Here is a 25,234-nt window from a genome sequence, read left to right as displayed (position 1 = left end):
AGCTTAATTCTTACAAAATTGTAGCCCATGTCCTTCAGGGGATCCTAGTATGCAAAGTGGAAGTTTCTGTTGGATATGTGGCACTACTTGGCTGCACACTCCAGGACAGCCTTCACATTGGAATTTTACCGGGAGGAAGCATTTCATGTTACTTATGTATTGCTGGCTCTTCTGGGAGGCAGGAGGAAATGGGATGGGTGTGAAGCCACAGTCAGAGCCTGCAGACTTGGAACTGTCCAGTTCAGACATCTTTCTTTTCAGTTTCTCCTATACATTCTTCAAGACTAGGTTATTTTGTTCATTTCACTAACCATTTTTTATTTAGGTCTTTAAGAGTTAAATTCAAGGAGAGAACCTGAGCACAGGACTTGGTTATTCTTAACTAGTATTCACAAGTCATTGACAGATTTGATCACTGGTCTCATTTGTCCCTAACATGTTTCTGTTTCCCAGATTACATTCCAGGTCAAACGTGTAAAGAAACCCAAAGGAGATCATAAGAAAACTCCTGGGAAAAAAGTAGAAACAAGTCAGATAGAAAATGGACATCGTTACCAAGCAAACCTGGAGATCACTGGCCCCAAGGTGGCATCTCCTGGGCCACAAGGTAAATTCGAATGTTTAATATGCCAATTTCTTGTTTTAGATATCACTGTCTCATTTCTCACAGAGGCTGTATTTGTAACTTGAAATAGTTCAGATGAGATGATAAAGGGGCAAAGTGATCAAGAAACCAGTCTGTCTTCTGTATCAATGAAAAAAGTGTTCAAACACTAAAACATTATGGAAATGAAAATCCAGTGGATTTAACATTATGTGTAATAAATCATAAATGAAGAAAAACTAGGTGAATATTTACATGTTCTTTCCATGTAGAAAGAACTTTCTAAGGCAGAGAGAGAGAAAGAAAATAATAATTCTGACACTGGAAAGCACCACAAAATAAGACAAAGGACTGAAGCAAAGTATTTTTTGTAGATTATTTTTGTATATATTTACAGAATATATGATAAGCAGAGGGTATCAATATCATTTAAAGAGCACTTACAAATCAATATGAAACATACAGTATTTCAATAAAATATATGCAGCGTACATAGGCAGTTCACCAAACACAGACACACACACACACACACACACACAGAGATGGCCACTAAACTTGAGAAGATGTTCAACCTCATCAGCAATCAAAGGAGTGCAGGCATAAACAGTAAGATACCAGTTTTGATTATCAAATTGTTTTTAAATGTGTAACACACATTTTATTTAAATGAAGTGAATTTTGGGGTAGTCTGACTAGACACATCAGAAAATTTAAATATATACCAGTTATTCTACTTATAGTAATTTACCCTAAGTAAATCATCTTACAAGTGCCATAGATGTAAGTAGAAAGATATTGATCATGGGGTTGCTTATAATAAAAATTTGTAAACAACCTGAATGTTGTAATTGCCTAAGTAAATCATAACACGTCCATGCTGCATAATATGCAGCCAAAATATTGGTAATATACTAAGAAAAGCAATTTATAAAGTAGTAAATGTAGAGAATACCTTAATCATTATGCTGTATTTCATCAACTACATTTTTTTCACATTTCAATATCTCTGAAATTGGAATACATCTTAGAGTTGATAGTATCTTATATAATAATTGGCGCTGTTTTTCTTTCTTAAATCCTTTAAAATAATGTATATTTACAGTTGGCAGCATCTTAGATTTGATGAAATATGGTATAATAAACAAGCACATAGAAACAAAAGTAGGAGGAAATACATCAAAATGTTATAAATGGTCATCTCTGGGTGCTAACAGAGCTATAGGTGATTTTTATTTTCTTCTGTATGACTTTTCCATTTTTAAAATATTTTACAATAAGCCTGTATTACTTTTATAAACAAAAAAACTAAAAATGTATTATAAAAGTGAAAACTAAAGCTGAATATGGTTGAGATGATATGAGAGCACTTAAGCAGTTTTAAATGTATTCAAATTGGTGGGCCCAAGTAGGGCATTGAATGTACTTGCAAATGGGATCATGGAACCACTTATTGGCATTAAAGTGAAAAGCTCTAAAGCATAGAGGACAGAAATACTAGAGAGATTCAAAATCCCAATTTTCAGTTAAGTATGGATTCTATTCACTGCTAACTAATCAGCTTCATGATAAATCCTGACCAAGTTATAAAGCAAAGTATTAAATAGTTTGTGAGCCCATGGGGGAAAAATGGAGATCATTAAGAGCCATTGTAGATTTTCTAAGAACTAATAATAATGCTTAACTAATTTCATTTCCTTTTTTGGTTAGGGCTACTAGACTGGAAGACCAGGAAAGTGCCATAGACATAATGTAACTGGATTTCAGCAAGGCATTTAACAGAGCCTCTTATGATATCCTTGTGAACCAGATGGAGAGATGTGGGCTTGAAGCCTTCCCATTGCCTACAGGATAAAATTCAAACTTCCTAGTGTGTTGTACAAGACCCTTTACAACCCGCCTCTGTGTACCCTTCAACACCATTCTCTGAACCAACCATGCTCATGTTTTTACCTCAGTGCCTTTGCACATGCTGTTCCCTATGCCTGGAATGCCCTATGCCCCCTCTGCCCTCTGCCGTGCTAAAATATCCCTCATCCTTAAACTTCAAAATCAAGTGCCATCTCTTACTTGTTACCTTCAGGCAGAATTAGTTACTCTTTCCTCTGTGCAATTGTTCTATATCTTTGCTCTAGCTCTTTTCCTATTGTATTGTAATGATTTGTTTATGTTTACCTTCCTTACTAGACTGTGAGCTCAAGAGCAGGCCGTCTTATGATTCCTGTCTGTACCCCTAGTGTCTTTTATGGTTCTCAGCCCCTTATAACAGGTGCTCAATAAATATTTTTCAAATGAAATTATTAAATGTAAAAGAAAAATAAGATTTTTTGTGAAAATTATGGCTTATTTAAGTTATTAATTTAAAGAGAGTTAATTTGAAACTCTTTCAAAACTGTTCCTTTCTGTTTTGTTAAAATCTCAATCTAAACCCCTGCCTGTACCTCAAACAGTTTTCTACTGTTGGTAAATTCCTATAATATAAAAAGTGCTATACAGAACTAAAGTTCTCCTTCCTGCCTATTCCATTATAACTCCTTCAGAAAACCCCTCCCAGACAAGACAGTTCTGCTCTTTTCTTGGGGATTTGATGTAAGTAAAGCGCCCAGACCCAAAAAGTAGTACCTACGAAGGATATTAATAAACAGAGCTTTAAAATTTTTTGTAGCTTTAAATAGCTTGTTGATTGGGAACATACACGTTAGAGTCGAACAGACTTGGATCAGGATCCCAGCTCTGCCATTTCCTAGCCAGGTGACCTGGGCAAGTCATCTAGTCTCCCTGAGTTTTCTCATCTGAGAAATGAGGGTTAAAACCTACTTCAGGCCAGATGCAGTGGCTCACATCTATAAGCCCAGCACTTTGGGAGGCCAGGGTGGGAGGATCACTTAAACCCAGGAGGTTAAGGCTACAGAAAGCTAGTATGCCATGGCACTCCAGCCTGGGCAAGAAAGCAAGGTGCTGTCTCTAATTAAAAAAAGAAAAATGGAAAAAACTTATGAGGTTAAGGATGTAAAGCACTTAGCACGGGATCTGAATACACAGGAAGTGCTCTTCAAATAGATGATAACCAGGCTGGTTCTTGGACTGTGGTGTTGTGGCGGGGGCTGCGGGGAGATGATCATCTTTCATTAACATCATTATTCCCTGCTGCTCTTCTTTATAGCAGTGGTTCTCTCTATTGGGTGTGATGTTGCCCCCCCAGGGGACATTTGGCAATATCTGGAGACATTTTTGTTGTTTTATCTGGGGAACGGTGCTACCAACATCCAGTGGGTAGAGGCCAAAGATGATGCTAAACACCCTCCAATGCACAGGACAGGTCCTCAAAAAATTATCCAGCCCAAAATGTCAATAATACCAGGTTGAGAAACCCTGCTTTAGGGATATATGTTTCTACTAAGTTGGAGTTGTCTTTATAAAATCAAAATACAGAGGGGGCAAAAATTAAGTTTGGTAAGACTGTTAACATTGAAGAATACCTTAACCCTTATTTCATGTTGCTCAGTCTTAAATCCACCAAAGGACTCATTTATTCTTTCTTCTCCACCTGTCTTTACTCAGAGATGATCTTTAGTCCCATTTCATAATGACAAGATTTTAATTAGACCATAGATGGGGGAAATGCTAAAGACTACAAGAATGACTAGCACCTCCAAATACACCAATCTGGGTGAAGTAATCATCAGGGCACAAGGCCCTTTGGGTTCTGTTCCTTTGCAATCGCGTGGATTCATGGCATACTTTCCTTCCAGGAAAAAAACGTGACTACCAGCGTCTGGGATGGCCCAGCCCAGACGAATGCGTCAAACTCCGCTGGGTAGAGCTGACTGCCATCGTGAGTACCTGGCTTGCAGTTTCTTCAAAAAACATTGAGTAAGTATGTTAAGCCTTTCCCTCCTTTATGGCATTTGAGTTCCACTGAACCCAGCTGACTTTAAGGATGCCCTCTTAGCAGAGAGTAGAAAAGTTATCCTTTCTAGAGCTGAATTTTCAAAGGATGACCATGCTGACCATGGCCCCCAGGTGGACCCAACCCATTGTAGCAAAGCCTTGAGTGTGCCTCCCTTCCCGGTGCCTTCACCTGTCCTTCGTAAGCTATCTAGCAGCCATGTATAACCTGCTTAGTTTGCATTGAAGACTAGATCCTCTTTATAGAAGCACAAAACCCATAGTTTCTCATGAATATCATGCAGTTGTAAGGGAGCCAGAGCAAATCCAGATTTGCAAACACCTACCGAGACATACTAGGTGCCTCTGATAACTGCTTTCTCCTCACTGGACACTCACTCTCTTTTGCTGACCCCTTTTCTACCCTTTAAGTGTTGGAGTTTCCCAGGATTTACCTCTAAACCTTCTTATTTTGTAATCACGTCTAGTCAGACTGATCTACTCCCAAAATTCCAATCAACACAGATGTACTAACAGCTCCCAAACTTGAATCTCCATACCAGACCTTCTACAATGCCTTCAACTCATTTGTCTGTCTCCCTGACCTGTCTTGTCTAGACTGCACTCAGGCATCCCATGCTCAGGAAAACTAAAGTCATAATTTTCTTGCCCACTCTCCATATTAAAAAATTAATTGTTTCGTTTGTTTTTTCTTTTCCTATTTTTAGTAAATAGCTCCAGCAATGCTTAGGCCAAAAACCTGGGAGTTATCCTTAACAATTTTCCTCCCTTGCTCTTCAAATTCAGCCTGTTACCAATTCTTAGCACTTTTACTCCCTGAGTATTTTTCAAAACCACCTACTTTTCTCCATCTCCATTGGTGCCTCCTCAAACCAGAGCATAACCATCCCTACATCAGTTCATCCAGTACCTCCTAGCTGGTCCTCTTGCTCTGTTCACTCTTGCCTCTGTTCAACCTATTCTCTCCACAGTACTCAGAATTCTTCAAATATAAGTCAAATCATTCTTAAAGCACTCTAGGAAATTCTTACTGCTGTTTAAAGTGGACTTGATCTGCTTTTCTTGATCTGCTCCCTGCCTGTTTTTTCATCCTCTCTTTTGCCCTCTCTCCTGCCAGGACTGTCACACATGGTGTCTCTTTTGTCTGTGGCATTGTTCTCACTGTGGGTTCTCAGCTGGTTAATTCATACTAAACCTTCTGGCCTCAACTTAATCTTATCTCCACAGAATCCTTTACTAGCTACCTCCCTGCTCCACCAGTGCAGAGGCAACGTATACCCTCCTGGAGTGTACTGTCATTGCACCATATTTTATCTTTTATAACTTATCACATGTAATAAATGAATCACTCACAGGAGAATGAACATGATAACAGCAGGGACTGACTATGTTTTACTCATTATTATAGTCCTTGTATCTGACATGTAATAGGCTGTAAATAAATAATGAGTGAATGTTTGCCTAATAATTGTTAGACTTTTTAAATAGCTGCAAGTAAAACATGGCAGTGCCAATTTGTCATATTAGTGCATATGACAGTCTATAATACTTTGTATATGGTGGGAAAATGAAAGGAAGTACTTAGTCTTACACCTAAATACAATGTATGGCTGTTTATCTCTATAAAATTTACTGTCTAAGCTTTAGGTAACTTTTTCTGTGTGGAGGAATGTGCTGCCATGCATGAAAGAAAACTAAAAGATAATAACCAGTTGTGGGTATTTATCACCACTTATATCTTGGAAGAAGAAATCCTAGAAGAAAACTTACCTCGTTTAAAATCAGGGGATAGCATATTGAAGCTATGATGAGCTGATTGTTGACGCTGTCTCTCTTCTCTTCGCACCCACTCAAAAATTTCCTAATGTGGTCATCTCCATTTCTCAGCATCACAGAACACATAGACTTTGCCACCCCTATACAGCAGCCAGCAATGGAGCCTCTTTGCAATGGCAATCTCCCTACGAGTATGCATACCCTGGACCACTTGCATGGGGTTTCCAACCGAGCCAGCCTGCACTACACAGGGGAGAGTCAGCTAACAGAGGTGAGTGCTCAACTTTGTTCAGGCTGGTTTTTAGCCTCACAATTAGGATGCACATTGATAGTGGAAAGCACAGGTGACCAGGCCTTTAAAAAAAAAATAGGGGCTTTTTTTCAGTTAGGCATCACCTAGGTGGATTTGGGCCAAGCCTGATTTCTTTCAGGCCCTTGGACTGAGCTTATTAGTCTTTTTTTATTTATGACCATGGAATTTTAATCCTGATTTACCCCTCAAGGGGAGTAGTTCTGCCTTGCCATCAAATACAGACTCTTGAGAAAAATGTTTGGGGCAGTTAATTCTCCTGTTGACATTTTTAAGAAGGAAGGTAAGGAAGGCAGACCCAATATATACCTAGCAAAGCATCTACCTAGAAGAATTGGAAAAACATGTCACAAGTATCCAACAGTAGAGCATTGGTTAAATAAATTTTGGTATAGAAGTAAGATAGTATACAGTGGCACCATTAGAAAATATATAGAAATATTCTTATTGACGTGAATAAATTTTCACAGTATATAATGTGAAAACATAGGTAACAGTATATAGTATAATTCAATATTTTGTGAGAAAACGTACATAGAAAAATATCTGAAAGACATATAAAGGTGTTAAAAGTGGTTGATACCTCTCTATATGTCTTTACATGTCTGAATGACAAGATTACACATAGTTTATTTCATTTACTCTGTGGTCTAATGTCGCTATAATGAATGTGTTTTATATTCTGTAATTTTTGTTAAATGTGGGAGAGCTGAGGGGATGCTAAAACAGCCTTAAATGTATCTTCCATAGATTACCTTACCAATAGGACCACAGCATGTATCCCAGAAAAACAGTTTGCCTCTGTGGTATGGTGCCCAACTCAGCATTAGCAGTATCATCTAGATCCTGCGTCGTTTTCATTCTACTAATCTGCCATCTTCATTCCTTCCAGGTATTACAAAATCTCGGCAAAGACCAATATCCACAACAGTCGCTTGAACAAATTGGCACCCGAATTGCCAAAGTTTTGGAAAAGGTAAGTCTCCCCACAGAAAAGCTGGAAACAATTGCCCTCCTTCTAACTTCTTTTCTAGGTTATTTGCTCCTAAGTGTCTCTAACCTCTTCTGTTAGTTACTTAGCACTTGGTGGCTCAAAGGATAATGTGAAATAACTCCCCTCAGAATGTTTCAGTCACTTTTTTAATATTCTTTTCTGTCTCTTTGCCTACCTTCTGTGGTGAAACTTACCTAGTCAGTTTTCTCTTCTTTACCCCAGTATGTGTGTATAGAGGTGTTAGTATTGGAAACCATGGAATCTAGGTATATGAAATAAGTCAGATATTCTTCTGATGGTGAAGAATATTTGGTATTTTGGATGATGGATGGGAAACACACTTTGAAATGTCTTTTCTCTTGAAATCATGAAACAAAATATTTACCAAATTGCATTTTCATAGAGCCTACAGAAAATATCATTGAGAGATTCTAAGATACCACTTCTTCTGTGTGATATTTGTGTAAAGAGGAGGGGTTTTTAAATTTAATTTTATTACTTTATGACTAAGAATCTCTCTACTACTGTATAATATTAAATAGCTAATTTAGCGTAGTCATTTAAAGAATTAACCCAACTTAAAATATGAATGTGACATTGTGAGATAGTGAGATAGCAACTTCCTTCATCTTCCGGATATCGCACATGGAAAAATCATCAGCAGACCCCAATTATAATGAAACTAGGGCAAGCACATGATCCCCAGACTTCAAAAAAATGTAAGGATTGCCAAAAGTGGTTATGATCCACAAAACCATACAAGATGAATTGTAGCAGAAGTCAGGCAGGGTTAGCAATTTCAGAAAACATCAGCAAAATTCTACTACCTGAAGGAACTTTCTACAAGTAGCCCAACCAGGAAAATCCTGAGTAATAAAAACAGAGCAGACACAGCACTGATACAAAAATAAAAGAAAACCGGCTGGGCCCAGTGGCTCACACCTGTAATCCCAGCACTTTGGAAGGCCGAGGCAGGTAGATCACTTGAGGTCAGGAGTTCAAGACCAGCCTGGCCAACATGGTGAAACCTCATCTCTACTAAAAATACAAAAATCAGCCGGGTGTGGTGGCACGTGCCTGTAATCCCAGCTACTTGGGAGGCTGAGGCAGGAGAATCAGTGCTAGCCCAGGAGGCGGAGGTTGCAGTGAGCCGAGATCATGCCACTATACTCCAGCCTGGGTGACAGAGTGAGACTCCGTCTCAATGAAGAATGAATGAATGAATGAATGAATACCATAGGAAAAAGCAGCAAAACTTACCAAAGAACACACAGCAGGAAACTATTGTCATGGAACACATTATAATTCAGACTAAACTTTTCTCCATGAATTAAAATATTAGGCCAGGCAGAGTGGCTCATGCCTGTAATCCCAGCACTTTGGTGGACAAAGCAGGAGGATCATTGGAGCCCAGGAGTTTGGGCCAGCCTGGGCAACATGGCGAGACCCTGTCTCTACAAAAAAATTAAAATGTTTGCACACACCTGTAGTCTCAGCTACTTGACAGATTGAGATGGGAGGATCGCTTAAGCCCAGGAAGTTGAGGTTGCAGTAAGCCATGATCATGCCACTGTACTCCAGCCTGGGTAACAGAGTGAGACCCTGTCTCATTTAAACATAGAATATTCATTCGTGAAAATTGTATCAGAGCAGTGAACAAATTCCAAGGAAAAAAATAAAAGTAGCATTTTCTGGCCACAATGCAAAATAATAATAATAATAATAAATAACAATATAAAAGCCCTCCTACTTGGAAATTCTAAAACATGTCATTTAAACAGCTCCTGAGTCAAAGGGAAACTAAAAAATTTAGAATTTCTTGAAGATAAATGAAAACAAAATAACAGTCTGTAGAACAGACTAAAACAGTTTTCAGAGAAATTTTCATAGCGTTAAGTACCTGTAGCAGTAAAAATGAAAAATAAGGCTGGGCGCGGTGGCTCAAGCCTGTAATCCCAGCACTTTGGGAGGCCGAGACAGGCGGATCACGAGGTCAGGAGATCGAGAGACGATCCCGGCTAACACGGTGAAACCCCGTCTCTACTAAAAAATACAAAAAAATAGCCGGGCGAGGTGGCGGGCGCCTGTAGTCCCAGCTACTCGGGAGGCTGAGGCAGGAGAATGGCGTAAACCCGGGAGGCGGAGCTTGCAGTGAGCTGAGATCCGGCCACTGCACTCCAGCCTGGGTGACAGAGCAAGACTCCGTCTCAAAAAAAAAATGAAAAATAAGATATGAATTAAACACCCAAAACTGGGATGAAAAGATAAACCAAACTAAAAGCAAAAGAATTAAGAAAGAAAAAAGATGCATTAGTTATACAGAAAATCAGAAGAAATAATGAATCCAAAAGTTGAGTTTGAGGTATGTATCAATAAAATAGATACATCATTAGCTAACCTAATAAAGGAAAATGAGATTGCCAAAGTAAAATTCAAAAGATAGGGGGACATGACCATAAAAATAGGACGTTTAGAGAATCACACTAGTTTGACCAAAACATATAATTTATTCAAATATGTTTGAAAACCTAGGTGAAATAATATTTTTTGGAAACCTACAATGCAGAAAAAATGACCTCAGTAGAAACAGCATCTAAATCAGAAAGACTGCCATAGAAGAAATGGAAAAAAATCGTTAACTCCAACCAAAAAGCACACTAGGCCCAGATGACTTCACAGAGGACTTTTACAAACCTTTAAAGACCAAAAATTTCCAGTGCTGCTATATTTCAGAGTATCAAAAAAAGAAAATGTATTTTACAAAGAAAACGTATCATTGTTCCCCGAATCTGAAAAAATTGGCATTAAAAAAAAAAACGACTAACCTATTTCACTTGTTATCAATTCAAAAGTGATAAAATAGTAGCAAACAATCTAACAGCATATTTTGAAAAACACTTCATGACTAAAAGGCTGCTCTAGGAATACAGAATTGATTTACTATTTGGAAACCATTCATATCATCCTTCATATTGATAGAGGGGGAAAATCATATAATCATATCCAGACTTGTGCAAACATTGGATATATTCAATACCAACTTAGGTTAAGAACTCTAAGAACTGATACTTTTCTTAGCACAATAACACACACACACACACACACACACACTCTCTTAGCAGAAAAGCCAGGACCTTACTAGGTGCCTTCTAAATGCTTTTCCACTGAAGTCAAGAACCAGACAAGAATGTCCCCTCTATCTACTACTACTCAACATGAGTTTGAATGTATTAATATAGACAAAGGCATTCAGACTGCCTACTGTATCTGCTAAAATCATATGTCTGGAAAACCCAAAAGAATCCATGGAAAACTAACTACAAAGAATATAAGAATTTAGTCAAATAACATTAAAAGTTAATACACATGTAAAAGTAATATTCCAGTTAGGATGTAGTAGGTCAGGGCAGGTCACTGCCTTACAATAACTTGAATGAACCAGATAAACTTCTAAAATCATGTTTTTAAAGCTATCATAGAACTAGGCAAGCAACAAGATATGAAAGAACTAAATTACTAGTGACAGAAGAACCTTTCCAAAGTGAGTGGTGATTGCCAGCTGTGTCTTCCTGCCTATGCCGCCAGCGCTTGTTGATTCAGGGTATGAGCTAAGAACTGGCCTTAGCGTAGGGAGAAAGCCATTACTGAGAAAAAAGACAAAGTAGTAAAGCTTTTAGCAGTTGTTCAAGGTGGAATTAACAGATTGGAAATCAAACACATGACCAGTTGTTTTCCAAGGAGCATTTTGATTAGAGCTAAGGCCACACAGGAGTCTGGGGGATTAGGCCCAAAACTTAGGAAAGGTGGAGTGAAATATCTCCATCTCGCACTGCTTAGGAAATAAGGAGATGCCGAATGACAGAGCCAGCCATAATCATATGGCTTTTCCCCTCAGGATTTTCATCTAGATACTACTTGGATGCGAGACTGAAGTGAGCTGGGGACCTCTAACAGGAAGAAGTCTTTAGGGCTGAGGAGACAGACACCTAACCTACCTACTCAGACACCTGAGGTCATTCCTGTTCCTCAGTTGTGGCACTCTGGGGATTCTGATTAGGTCTAAATTAGTTTCTAATCTAGCATTAGGTCTAATTAGGTCTAGCTTAGTTAATAATCAGAATCCCTGGTGTGCCACAACTAAGGAACGGGAATGACCCAGACAGACTGAGTCTTGCCAAACTGCATGCCCCAACCTAACTCATTATCGGGCAGGAATGAGTTGATGAGTCTTACAACTTCTTTGCCTAATAGAATGAAGGGAAAAACTGCCCTGATGAAATATTTTAATATCTGGAGCTGCTGTGGTTCTTTTATACAGAAAGACCAGAATACAATTTTTAGAAAGAAATACTAGATATGCAAAGAAGCAAGAAGGTATGGTTGATAACAAGGCAAAGTGTAGACAACAGGAGCAGATTTACAGATAATAGAGATATTGTACTCAGTAGACAAGGACTTTAAGATAACTACAATTAATATATTCACAAAAATAAGGGAAAAGATGAAGAAAGTAGATGAAAAGAAGTACCTTTTCACCAGAGAACTAGAAACTATTTTAAAAATCAGAAAGCATTCTAGAATTTAAAAATAGAGTAATGAAAACTCATTGAATGGGTTTAATAACAGATTGAACAGAGCACAGCCCAGAATTGGTAAACTAGAAAAATATGCAGACAGAACCACAGAGAAAATAAGGGAGTGTGGGGATTGATAAGAGCATAAGAAACGATGGAAAAACTCCAAAGATCTAACATACATATAATTAGGGTCTGGGAGATAGAGAAGTAACAGAATCGGGCAGAAGTGATGTTTGAAGAAATGGGCTAGAAATGTTCCAAAATGGATGAAAGGTAGCCTACAGATTCTAGAAGCTCAGCAGACCCCAAGCAGAATAGGTACAATGAAAAGCACACCTAGGAAAATTAAAAGCTTAAGAGGCAGGAGGAAAAATACTATTTCTGTATCAGTTACCTACCATTACAAACAAACAAATGGCTGTTTACAATTACAGAACTTAGCAGCCATTTATTTCTTTGTAATTCTGCTGTCTGGGCTGGGCTCAGCCTGGCACTTCTGCTGATCTCACCTGAAGTCACTTACGTTGCTGGGGCTGCACACCCAAGAGCTCTTGACTCTCATGTTTGGTGCCTCTGGGGAAGCCTGGAAGAGTGGGAGCTGTCCAGGCTCCATCTCTACATGGTCTCTTAAGTACCATGTGATCCCTCCAAGTCCATCTGGTCTCTCCAGCTCCACATGGTCTCTGTGGCACAGTAATAATCATGTGATGGGTCAGGGCTTCAGAAGGGTAAAAAACAGAATCTGCCCAGCATCCCAAAGCCTAGAAACTGATACAGCATCATTTCAACTGCATTCTTGTTGGTCAGAGCCAGTCAGTACAAAACCAGCTGAGATTCAAGGAAACAGATAGGACTTCACTTCTTGATAAGACATGGGTGAAGAGGAGGGCAAATAGAATTTTAGGGCATCTCTCATTTGCCCGAGTCTTCCTACTGGCTCAAATTGTTTAAATTCCTCCTACGTGCAAAATGACACCCACCCCAAGAACCCCACAGTCCCATCCAATTATGGCATCAGGCTCAGAGTCTACTTGTGTACAGTAGTTCCTCCTCAACTGTGGTTTCGCTTTACATGGTTTTCAGTTACCCACAGTCAACTGAGGTTCAAAAATAGATGAGTACAGTAAAATAAGACATTTTGAGGTAGAGAAAGATGCAGACCACATCCACACAACTTCTATTACAGTATATTATTTTAATTACTGTTTTATTGTTATTAATCTCTTACTGTATCTAATTTATAAATTAAACTTTATCATAGGTATGTATATAGGAAAAAATAATAGTGTGTATAAGGTTCGGTACTATCCACAGTTTCAGGCATACACTGGGGGTCTTGGAACATATTCCCCCCAGGTAAGAGAGGATTCCTGTGTATGGAAGAGACTCCTCAGATACAGCTTCTCTTCACCTGTAAACCTATGAATTTAAACAAAAAGTTACTGGTCGTAATCCACCCCTGCACATACAACCTACATCGTTATGGCAAGGATATGATGTCACATCAATTGACTAAATTTACAAGAGAGGAAATTGAAGGCATATAGCAATCCCATGGCAGTTGTGAACTCCGTCTGGCTGTATGTCACCAATTCCCCCAATTCCAGGGGTAGGGAACGTTTGATTAGTCTATTTTGGTTCTCTGAAGTTTTTCCCTTTTCTGTTTCTCAGTTCTTGACTTTTTCTTTGAGCTGTCTTTCCTTGTCCATGAGAAATGTCCTGTTTTTGTAGCTGAATAGCTTTCTCAGCCTGCTTCTAGGCTCTGTCCCAACTGGCACAGTTATCCACACTGGCACAACTTCTTTAAAAAACTTTGTGGACTTTCAAATTATAAATCACTCACCCCACCAGAGAGAAGCCACACCCACACATTTCTTCAAGAAGTCCTCTATATACTTTGAATGTGAATCAGGGATGATACCCTTTAGAGTCTTAGATGCCTTTTGTCTAACTAAGAGCATCCGCTAGGCACTGGCATAAATCTTTCTGAAGTACAGGTGGTCGTCAACTTATGATGGTTCAACTTAGAATTCTTTTACTTTAGGATGGTATGAAAGCAATATGCATTCAGTAGCAACCATACTTCAACTACCCATACAACCATTCTATTTTTTATATTCAGTACACTATTCAGTAAATCATGAGATATTCATCACTTCATTATAAAATAGGCTTTGTGTTAGATGATTTTGTTCAACTATGGCATAATGTAAGTGTTCTGAGCACATTTAAGCAATGACAGGTTAAGCTATGATGTATGGTAGGTTAGGTGTACTGAATGCATTTCAACTTAATATTTTCAGCTTACGATGGGTTTATTAAGACATAACCCCACTGTAAGTCAGGGAGCATCTGTAGTAGTAACAAGGTTGTATTGCATGTCCTTTATTTTATCTTGACCCTGAGACCATAGTCCTACTGTTAACGCTCTGGAATTTTTTTTTTTTTTTTTTTTTTTGAGACGGAGTCTCACGCTGTTGCCCAGGCTGGAGTGCAGTGGCGCGATCTCGGCTCACTGCAAGCTCCGCCTCCTGGGTTCACGCCATTCTCCTGCCTCAGCCTCCTGAGTAGCTAGGACTACAGGCGCCCGCCACCACGCCCGGCTAATTTTTTGTATTTTTAGTAGAGACGGGGTTTCACTGTGGTCTCGATCTCCTGACCTTGTGATCCGCCCGCCTCGGCCTCCCAAAGTGCTGGGATTACAGGCTTGAGCCACCGCGCCCGGCCTTTTTTTTTTTTTTTTTTTTAACTTCAGAACCTTTTGCTGGAGAAACTGGTAACGAGAAAGTTTTATTTTGTAACCCTGCAAGTCCCAGGTTGAAAGTATGTTCCTCTAAATTCTGCTTGAAACTGAGCAGTTCCTTGTTTAGTTCTTCTCTCTTTTAATACCTTTTACAGGTGTTTTTTGAAAAATTGCTTATCACTTTCAGCATTCTTCCTGGAAACCTTAGCCAGATATATAACTTCACTAGGTACTTTTTGTATCTTCCAAGATACAGTCTCACTTATTTTGTCAGTAGATTACATGGCTTCTGTCCAGCCTGAAATACCTATTTCCTCAGTGGTTTTCCGGCTTCCATTAGTAGTCTCTTTGCTGCTTTTCCACCAAATGTCTATAACCCAGTCCCCAAACTAGTGCTACATGTCTTAAGTTTCTACCATGGCAATGCTCTATTTAAATACGAAATACTATTTCAGTTATCTTTTTCTGCCTAACAAATCACCCCAAAATTTACTACCTTAAAACAAAACTATTCTTTGCTTAAGATTCAACAGTCTGAACTGGACTCAGCTGGGCATTTCTTCTGGTCTCACCTGGAGTCATTTACACAACTGCAGACATGTGGGGACTCCCCTGGGGCTGGCCACCAAAGATGGCTTTACTCAAATGTCTGGTGCCTCAACTGGGGTGGCTGCATTAGCTGGGGCACAGCTGCAGTTCCCTCTCCAGCAGGGTCCCGGGCCATTTCACATGATGGCTGAGGGCTCCAAGAGGGTGAAAGCAGAAGCATCCGGGCCAGGCCTCTCAGAGCTTGTGCATAAAACTGAAGCAGCACTGCTTCATCCATGCTGCCTTTCAAAGCAAGTCCTGGGGCCTGCTCAAAATTACAGACAGGGAAAAATATCCTCTACCTGATGGTAGTGACAAAGAATATGTAGCCCATCTTTAATTCGCCAGTTGCCTTCACAGTTGCAACAATGAGACTGTTAGCTTCTGAACAGAAATGATAGAAACTAGAAGCCGTTGTAACAACATGTTTAAAGTGCAAGAATAAGAAAACTGCAAGCTTAGAATTCTAAACCAGCCAAAATCATCTTAAAAGATTAAGGCAAGATAAATATGTGTTCAAACAAACAAAAACAGAGAGAATTTGGTACCAGTAGGCCTGCATTGAAAAATTAAAGGAAGTTCATCAGGAAAATAATCCCAGATAGAAATATGGACTTGGAAGAAAGAATGAAGAACACTGGGAAACATATGTAAATGAATAGTAACTGTACAAAATAATAATTGTACACCCTGAGGAGTTTCAATTTTATGTACTGTATATCTGAAATTCATGGTAACAATAACATTAATGATGAGAGGGAAGCAAATGGAGTTTAAAAGTCCTAAGGCTTAATTGGTATCAGCCAAGTAGTAAAAGTAATAATTTGCATTGGCTTTAATAAGTAAAAAAGCATGTTTTAAGCTCTAGGCTAACAACTAAAAATTATTTTAAAATGTAACTTAATAGAAGGAAAATGGAATCATGTAGAACATTTGATTAATCCAAAGGAAGTCAAGGAAGATAAAGGTACATAAAAGTAGAGCACAAATAGTACAATGGCAAATATAGACCCAAGTACATCAGTAGTTAAACGGAGAAAGACTGTGTAACTTAAGAATTAAATGTGGGCTAGATTTAAAATAAAATAAAATAAAATAAAAAAATAACAGCTATATAACTATACCCTTGTCAGAGAAAGTAAACTTTATAATAAGAATCATTACTAAAGTGGAATATTTTATAACAATAAAGGGATCTGTGGCAGGCTGAATAGTGTCCCCCACAAAGGTATCCATGTTCTAATCCCTGGAACCTGTGAAAACTATGTACATACACAGTATGGAAAGAAGAGGACTTTGCAGATAAAACTGAGGATCTGGAGATGGACCAATTATCCTGGATTATCCAGTTTATCCTGGATTATCCAGGTCCTAAAGCCAATCACATGTATTCTTATAAAGAAGGAGACAGAGAGAGACTTAATCCAGAAGAGAAGTTTGTGTGACAATAGAGGCAGAGTTATGCAGCCACAAGCAAAGGAATGCCGGCAGCTACAAGAAGCCAGAAGAGGGAAGTAACAGATTCTCTTCATCCTCTGAAGGGAGCACAACCCTGCTGACACATTGACTTTGACCCAATGATACTGATTTTGGACCTCCTGCCTTAACAGCTGTGAAAGAATACATTTTTATTGTTTTAAACCACGAAGTATGTGTTAATTTGTCACAGTAGCTATAGGAAAGTAATATAGATTTAATTCACAGGTAGGTATGTTCTGTAAACAGTATGAACCTAAGAATATAGTCTAAAATATATAAGGTAAGCGTTGGTGACATAACTGGCAGAAGAAATAGACATATTCCTAATTGAAGTAGTTTTGAATAAAATTATAATAACTGATAGCAGTTATTATTATAGCAGATTGAAAAAAACCACAATTACAAACTGGACCTAGTTGACATATAAGCACTGCATTCAGCAGTGACAAAATTCTTCTTCTTTTTTTTTTTTTTTTTTGAAGCAGAGTCTCGCTCTATTGCCCAGGCTGGAGTGCAGTGGTGCTATCTTGGCTCACTGCAACCTCCGCCTCCCTGGTTCAAGTGATTCTCCTGCCTCAGCCTCCCGAGTAGCTGGAACTACAGGTGTGCACCACCACGCCCAGCTAATTTTTGTATGTTTTAGTAGAGACGGGATTTCACCATATTGGCCAGGCTGATCTCGAACTCCTGACCTCATGATCCTCCCACCTCGGCCTCCCAAAGTGCTGGGATTACAGGTGTGAGCCACCATGCTCAGCCCAAAATTTATCTTTTACATGCACAAGGAAGGAACGTTTATCATATGTGAACACTTAACATATGACTTAGCCATAAAAAAGGACTCAACAAATTTCCAAAGATTTAAAGTACTTAGCATGGAAATGGATATTGACCAAAACAGATTAAGCCAGAAATCAGTACAGTTATCATACAAAAATAAATACTTTTCATATATACAATTAAAAAAAAAAAACAGAAGTTGTAAGAGAATTTTAAAAGATAATACCTCGGGCAAGTTTTTCTAAAATCTCCAAAATTTAAAACTCTTCTGAAAAATGCAAACTAGGCTTGAACAAATGGAAAGACTTAACCATGTTCTTGCATGTGAAGTCTCAGCATCATATAATGTCAGTTCTCTTAAGTTAATTTGTCATTTTAATGCAATAACAAAAATGCCATGTTTTTTTCTGGTGCCAGGCAAGCTATTAATAATTGTTTAAGTTCATCTCAAAGAAGAAACAATCAAGAATAATTAGAGAAACTGAAAAAAAGAACAGTGGGAGAAGAGGAGGATTTAACCTAGAAGACATTAAATGTACATGAAGCCTTTAATTAATGTAGTTTGATATTGCTGCATGAATGCACAAACCAATGGGAAAGAATAGAAAACTAATTGCATATGGCAATTTTGAATACTGTAAAGGCAGCATCTCATCAGTGAAAGGAAATGTGTGTTTTAATGCTAAATAGAGGAAAAGAAAATTGTATCCATTCCACCAGGTGTGGTGGCTCATGCCTATAATCCCAGCACTTTGGGAGGCGGAGGCAGGTGGATCACCTGAGGTCAGGAGTTCGAGACCAGCCTGGCCAACATGTTGAAACTCTGTCTGTACTAAAAATACAAAAAAATTAGCTGGTGCACACCTGTAATCCCAGTTACTCAGGAGGGTGGGGCAGACGAATCACTTGAACCCGGGAGGCGGAGGTTGCAGTGAGCCGAGATCGTGCTGCTGCACTCCAGCCTGGGCAATAGAGTGAGACTCCATCTCAAAAAAAAAAAAAAATTACATCCATTCCTTCACTACACACCAAGATAAATTTTAAATGGATCAGAGATTAAAATAAGTATAACAAAATGACTTCATACAAGGACAAATAGAATGCATGGGAATTTCTCTGTAACTTGGATGTAGGGAAAAATTCCTAGTTGACTCAAAATTCATATACACTAAGGAAAAAGATGAATAACTTAATTTTTTTTAAAAAACTTGCATTTCAAATAAACACAATGGACAAAATGAAAAGCCGGGAACAGTATTTTCAAATTATATTACAGATAAAGGGATTTTAAACCTAATTTCTAAGGAGTTTTTTTACAAGGAAGGAAGAAGGTCAACAATTTTAGAAAAATGGACTAGGTGTAGCAGAAGAGAAAATGAAAGCAGAAAATTATGGAAAATAGCCAAACGGAATTATAAAGAGGAAAAAGATGGAAATGCAAGCTTTTTTAAAAAAGAGAGAATGATCTGCTACAATACAGGAGGCTGATGTAGGCAGAGAAAAAAAACAGCCTTTAGAAGTCATGCAGGGCTAGAGAAATAAGATTGAATACTAGAAGGGCTAAGATCCTGCTGAGAAGGGAAAGACAGATGTGAGCCTAGTACTCTTCACAATACATTGGCAAATTCTGAAGCTACAAAACACAGGAGACCAGAAAGCCAAGTAGAAAGCTGTGAAAAACCGTTTTTAGGAGGCTAGTACTAGAGTTCAAGACCCAGCATTGAGGACAAGAGGCTTTTGATGACTATCCCGGGATTTCATTTGGAAAGTCTGGAGATTTGTGCCTTTTATGAAGGGACAAAACTAAGGGTAAGTGAAATTTGGGTCTAGGAATGGCAAGACCAGCAAGAAGATCACCATTGCCAACTGTAGCCTTTACACAATGGCATAGCAGCCCAAATTCAGTCAGCTATTGAATTAAGTTTATTGTCTACTTGCCAAGCTAAAGAATGTATGAATGCTCTCTTTAGAAGATAACATCATATGGAGCCTCGACACCTTCTTAGACACAATGTCAAGCCTTTAGTAAAATTATACTAGACATTCAAAAAATGAGACTGAAAACCAAGAGAAAGAGCACACAATAGAAATATGCCCACAGATGATTCAGGCTGTGGAGTTAAGACCAGGACTTGAAATATCAATGATAATGTGTTCAAGAAAATAGAAGACAAGGAGAAAATAAGTAAAAGGGAAATTTCCCCCCAGATAATTAGAACTTGTGGGAGATAAAAAGAATCAAATGGATATTCTAGAGCTGAGAATTGCAATAACTGAAATTAAGAACTCAATCAATGGGTATAAAATCAAATTAGACAATGGCGAGCCCAAAAATAAACCCTCATATATATAGTCAAATGATTCTCCACAAGGATGCCAAGACCATTCAATGGGGAAAAGATGGTCTCTTCAACAAGTGGTGTTAGGAAAACTGTATATTCATATGCAAAAGAATGAAGTTGGACCCTTACTTTATATCATATGCAAAAGTTAACTCAAAATGGTCCAAAGACCTAAGTGTAGGACCTAAAACTGTACAACTCTTGGAAGAAAACATAGGAAAAAAGCATTAAGACATTGTATGTATTTCTTGGATATGACAACAAAAGCATAGGCAACAAATGTAAAAATAGGCAAATTGGACTATATTAAAATTTAAAACTTCTGGGCATCAGAGGACACAATTATTAGAGTGAAAAGACAGCCTACAGACTATGAGAAAATATTTGCAAGTCACACATCTAATAAAGGGTTAATATCCAAATTATATAAACAACTTGTACAACTTAAAAACAAAATAACCCAATTAAAAAATATACAAAGGACTTGAATACTCATTTCTCCAAAGATGATGTGCAAACAGCCAACAAGCATATGCAAATATGCTCAATACCACAAATCATCAGGAAAATGCAAATCAAACCACAACGAGATACCACATCACACCAATTAGGATGGCCACTATTAAAAAAAATAAAATTAATAAGCATTGGCAAGGATGTAGAAATTGGAACGCCTATGCATTGTTGGTGGGAATATAAAATGATGCAGCTGGCTTTGCAGACACTGCTGCCCCCCAACAGCCCCTGTCACTAGGCCATGGTCATCCCCACTGTGCCCTTCAACATCATCAACAGCAAGCCCTTGGGAGACATCTCCTTTCAGCTATTTGCAGACACATTTCCGAAGACAGGAGAAAACTTTCACACTCTGAACAATAAAGACAAAGGATTTGGTTATTAAGATTCCTGCTTTCACAGAATTATTCCAGAGTTTATATGCCAGGGTGATGACTTCACACACCATAATGGCATTGAGGGCAAGTCCATCTATGGGGATAAATTTGATAAGAACTTTATTGTGAAGCATACAGGTCTTGGCATCTTGTCCATGGCAAATGCTGGACCCAAAACAAATGGTTCCCAGTTTTTCATCTGCACTGCCATGGCCAAGTGGTTGGATGGCAAGCATGTGATCTTTGGCAAGGTGAAAGAGGGCATGCATATTGTGGAAGCCATGGAATGCTTTGGGTCCAGGAATGGCAAGACAAGCAAAAAGATCACCATTGCCACCTGCAGACAACTCTAATAAATTTCACTTCTGTTTTATCTTAACCACCAGACCTTTCCTTTTGTAGCTCAGGAGAGCACCATTCCACCCCATTTGCTCACAGTATCCTATAGTATTTGTATTCTCACTGCAGTTCTTTGAGTTCTACATTTTCATCATATCCCTCCACATATAGCTGGATTGCAGAGTTAAGTTTATGATTATGAAATAAAAACTAACAAAAAAAAAATGATGCAGCCACTATGGAAAACAGTATCACAGTTTCTCAATTAAACATTGAATTACCATATGATTCAGCAGTTCCACTCCTGGATATATATCCAAAAGAACTGAAAGCAGGATTCCAAAGAAATATTTGCACATCCATGTTCATAGCCATACTATTCACAGTAGCCAAGGGGTGGAAGCCATCTGTGTGCCCATCCACAGATGAATGGATAAACAAAATATGGGATATACATACTATGAATACAGCCTTAAAAAGGAAGGAAATTCCAACGCATGCTACAACATGGAGGAATCTTGAGGAATTACGGTAAGTGAAATAAGCCAGTCACAAAAAGGCAAATACTGAATGATTCCACTTATGTGAGGTATCTAGAGTAGTCATATTCATAGAGACAGAAAGTAGAATGATTGTTGCCAGCAACTGGGAGGAAGGGGCTGTGAAAAGTTGTTTAAGGATATTGAGCTTCAGTTTTCCCAGATGGAGAAGTTCTGAAGGTTGGTTACCTGATGTGAACATACTAAACACTACTGAACCATATACTTAGAATGGTTAAGATAAATTTTATGAGTTTTCACTACAATAACAAGTAGAACAGTAAACCAGATGATTAGTCACAGCAGAAAAGATGAAAGATAGGTCAAAACAGGTTATTAGAAAATATCTAGACTGATTTATAAAGACATAAAGGAATTTGTGGAGGCAGAGGGGAGATAAGGGAATAAAGGACATGTGGGTCACATCCAAAAAAAAATCCAACATACAGAATCCCAGGAGAAGAGGAGAGAGAACAAGGCAGGAGCAATGTTTGAAGAGGTAATGGCTCAGAATTTCCTAAAAATTATGAAAGACATTATTTCACAGAATCAAGAAAGTGTGTGATCCACAGATAGAAATACAAAGAAGCCTTACTACAACATCATAACAAATTGCCGAAAACAAAAGACAGAATAGAATCTTAAAAGATAGAGAAAAGAACTCACTTTCAAATGTCCAAGACCGACAGCTGACTTCTCAGCAGGAGCAGTGGAACCAGAAGACAACAGAGTGACATTTCAATTGCTGGAAGAAAACAGCACCAACCTAGACCTCTGTACCCTGCAAATATCCTTTAAAAATGAAGCAAAGAAAGTAATCATTATGTGTGTTATTGGCAAAATGATAGACCAACAGAACAGTGGAACAGAAGAGAGAGGCCAAGAATACACCCTTACATACAAGGTCAAATGATTTTCTCAAATATGGTCAAATGATTTCCTCAAAGGGCACTAGAGCATTTGAATGAAGGAAATAAAATCTCTTTAATAAATATGTCTGGAACTCATGGATATGCATATAGAAGAAAAAACCTAACCCATACCTCACATCATCCACAAAAATCAACTTGAGATAAATTATAGACATAAAAGTAAAGCTAAAGCAATAAAGCTACCAGAGCAAAACATAAGATATTCTCTTTAAGTTCTTGGTGTAGGCAGAGACCTCTTAGAAAGCATGAACTATACAAGAAAAAAAAAATTGGTAAGTTGGACTTCATTACAGTTTCTCAGCTGGGCATGGTGGCTCACACCTCCAATCCCAGCACTTTGGGAGGCCAAGACAGAAGGATTACTTGAAGCCAGGAGTTCAAGACCAACCAGGGCAACATAGCAAGACCCCGTCTCTACAAAAAATTTAAAAATTAGCCAGCAATGCCTGTAGTCCTAGCTACAGAGGAGGCTGAGGTGGGAGGATTGCTTGAGCCCAGGACTTTGAGGATATAATGAGCCATGATTGTGTCACTGCACTCCAGCTTAAAAAAAAATTTTAAATAAAATTTATCTTCAACAGACACTTAAGAAAATAGACACAGACTTAAAAAATTCACAATGCATATATCTGATGGACTTGAGTTCAAAATATATAAAGAACTACAATTTAGTAATTTTTAAAAAGACAATGCAGTTTTTTAAAGGTGAGTTTTGTGAATAGGCATTTCACAAAACACGATATATGTGTAGTAATTATATTTTTAAAGTACCCAATGTATTAGTCATCTAGAAATGAAAAGTAAAATCCCAGTGAAATACCACTTCATACCTTCTAGAAGGGCTGCAGTGAAAAAGACAGACAATGACAAATGTTGGAGAGGATGTGGAGCAACTGGAACCTTCATATATTGCTAGTGGGAATAGAACATAATATGATTATTTTGGAAAACAGTTTGTCAGTTTATTAAAGAGTTATATATACATGACCCAGTAATTTTGTTGCTAGAAATTTATCAAAGAGGCATGAAAACGTATAAAACGTATGTCCACAAAATACTTGGAAAAAAATATTTACAGCAGCCAAGAAAACTGGTAACAGTGAGGTGCCCATCAATAGAAGAATAGGTAAAGAGTGCTCTATTGAGACAGTGGATGCTATTCAGCAAAAAAGAACCAACATCCACAACATTGATGAATCTCATATTATTCTCACAAAAGAAGTTGGTCACAAAAAAATGCATAATGATTCTAACTACATGAAATTCTAGAATAGGGGAAAATAACATAGGGATAGACATCAGATCAGTAATTACTTAATGGGGGAAGGTGTTGACTGGGATACAGCATGAAAGAACTTTCTGGAGGGTCGGATATTTCTATGTCTTTGACTGTTTCTTAATTGTCAAAAGGGAATGTTACACTTAGGATCTGAGCATTTGTTTATGTAAGTTATACCTCACTTTTAAAAAATGAAAGTTAAATAAAGATTTTAGACCACTAAAAGCTGGAAGATGTGTGTTACCAACAGATTGTACTAAAAAATCACTGAAGGGTTTTTTCAGGCAGAAGGAAAACTATCCCACATGGAGGCTCAGAAGTATAGGAAAGAGCACAAAGCCACAGAATGGGTAAATGTTCGAGGAGACAGAAATGAGAATGGCTTTACAAAATGAGGACAGTAACATCTTCTAAAGTAAAAATGTGTAACAACAATAATAAAACAATAAAAGGCAGATGGGAACTGAAATAAAAATGAAATAACAATAATAATAAAACAATAAAAGGCAGAAGGGAACCGTACAGACCACATTAGATAGTCCTAGGACCAGTTAGACATTTCACATTCATGCCGCTGCAGCAGCCTCAGGTACACCCCCGAGTGAGCCCTCACATAGCTCGCACCTTAGTCCAGGGGCCATTCTCTGCCCACCCGCATTTTCTGCCAAGCGTCAGTTCAGGTAGAAGGGAACAAATCAAAGTATTAATTGTGAGAACTACCCTAGCTTAGATACCCTAAGTTCCAAAAAAAGAATCAACATCTTTTATAATAGCCCCTTGAGCAGAGAGTCCTGGAGAGGGACATGGCTTGGCTACAAGAACCCTGACACTCAGAAGTTCAAAGCTGTGGCTTTTCTTCAGGTATTTGTAGTTTATTCACAATCGTCTCAGTCCAGATAGGTTTACCAGCCAGTGTTATTTTTTACCATATGTTACCTGTAACAGATGTTAGATATTTAGTGAAATAAAGCTAGAAGTTTAATCCAACATTGTTTTCCATTTTAGGCTCATGGACTAACTTCCAGGACCTTGAGTTAAAACTTTAGGGTAGATAAGAATTACCTGGAGGCCTTGTTAAAACACAGATTGTTGGTGCCCTATGACTTACTTCCTAGCTCAGTAGCTCTAGGGCGAGGCTTGAGAATTTACATAT

The 25,234-nt window shown here is 38.2% G+C and overlaps 1 protein-coding gene and 1 pseudogene across 4 annotated transcripts in view; both read left to right on the top strand.

The window, feature by feature from the left end:
* The window catches only part of TTC17 (tetratricopeptide repeat domain 17), a 139,660-nt gene that overhangs the window by 91,412 nt on the left and 23,014 nt on the right, over positions 1-25,234 (top strand). For 2 of the 4 annotated variants that reach the window (XM_015114425.3, XM_015114424.3), the window contains 4 exons: positions 454-607; positions 4,354-4,474; positions 6,398-6,557; positions 7,489-7,572. In XM_015114425.3, coding sequence (XP_014969911.1) covers positions 454-607; positions 4,354-4,474; positions 6,398-6,557; positions 7,489-7,572 — 519 coding nt within the window. Of the gene's footprint in view, positions 1-453; positions 608-2,311; positions 2,920-4,353; positions 4,475-6,397; positions 6,558-7,488; positions 9,517-9,820; positions 12,081-25,234 lie in introns of those variants that run through there. The other 2 variants (XR_013403946.1, XM_015114426.3) reach the window with 2 other exon arrangements.
* On the top strand, positions 20,812-21,476 carry LOC144334266 (peptidyl-prolyl cis-trans isomerase A pseudogene; annotated as a pseudogene).

The sequence above is a fragment of the Macaca mulatta genome, chromosome 14 (assembly GCF_049350105.2).
Source record: "Macaca mulatta isolate MMU2019108-1 chromosome 14, T2T-MMU8v2.0, whole genome shotgun sequence".
Classification (NCBI taxonomy): Eukaryota; Metazoa; Chordata; class Mammalia; order Primates; family Cercopithecidae; genus Macaca; species Macaca mulatta.
The sequence above is the reverse complement of the archived record's forward strand: the minus strand, read 5'-3'. Positions and strand labels throughout refer to the sequence as shown.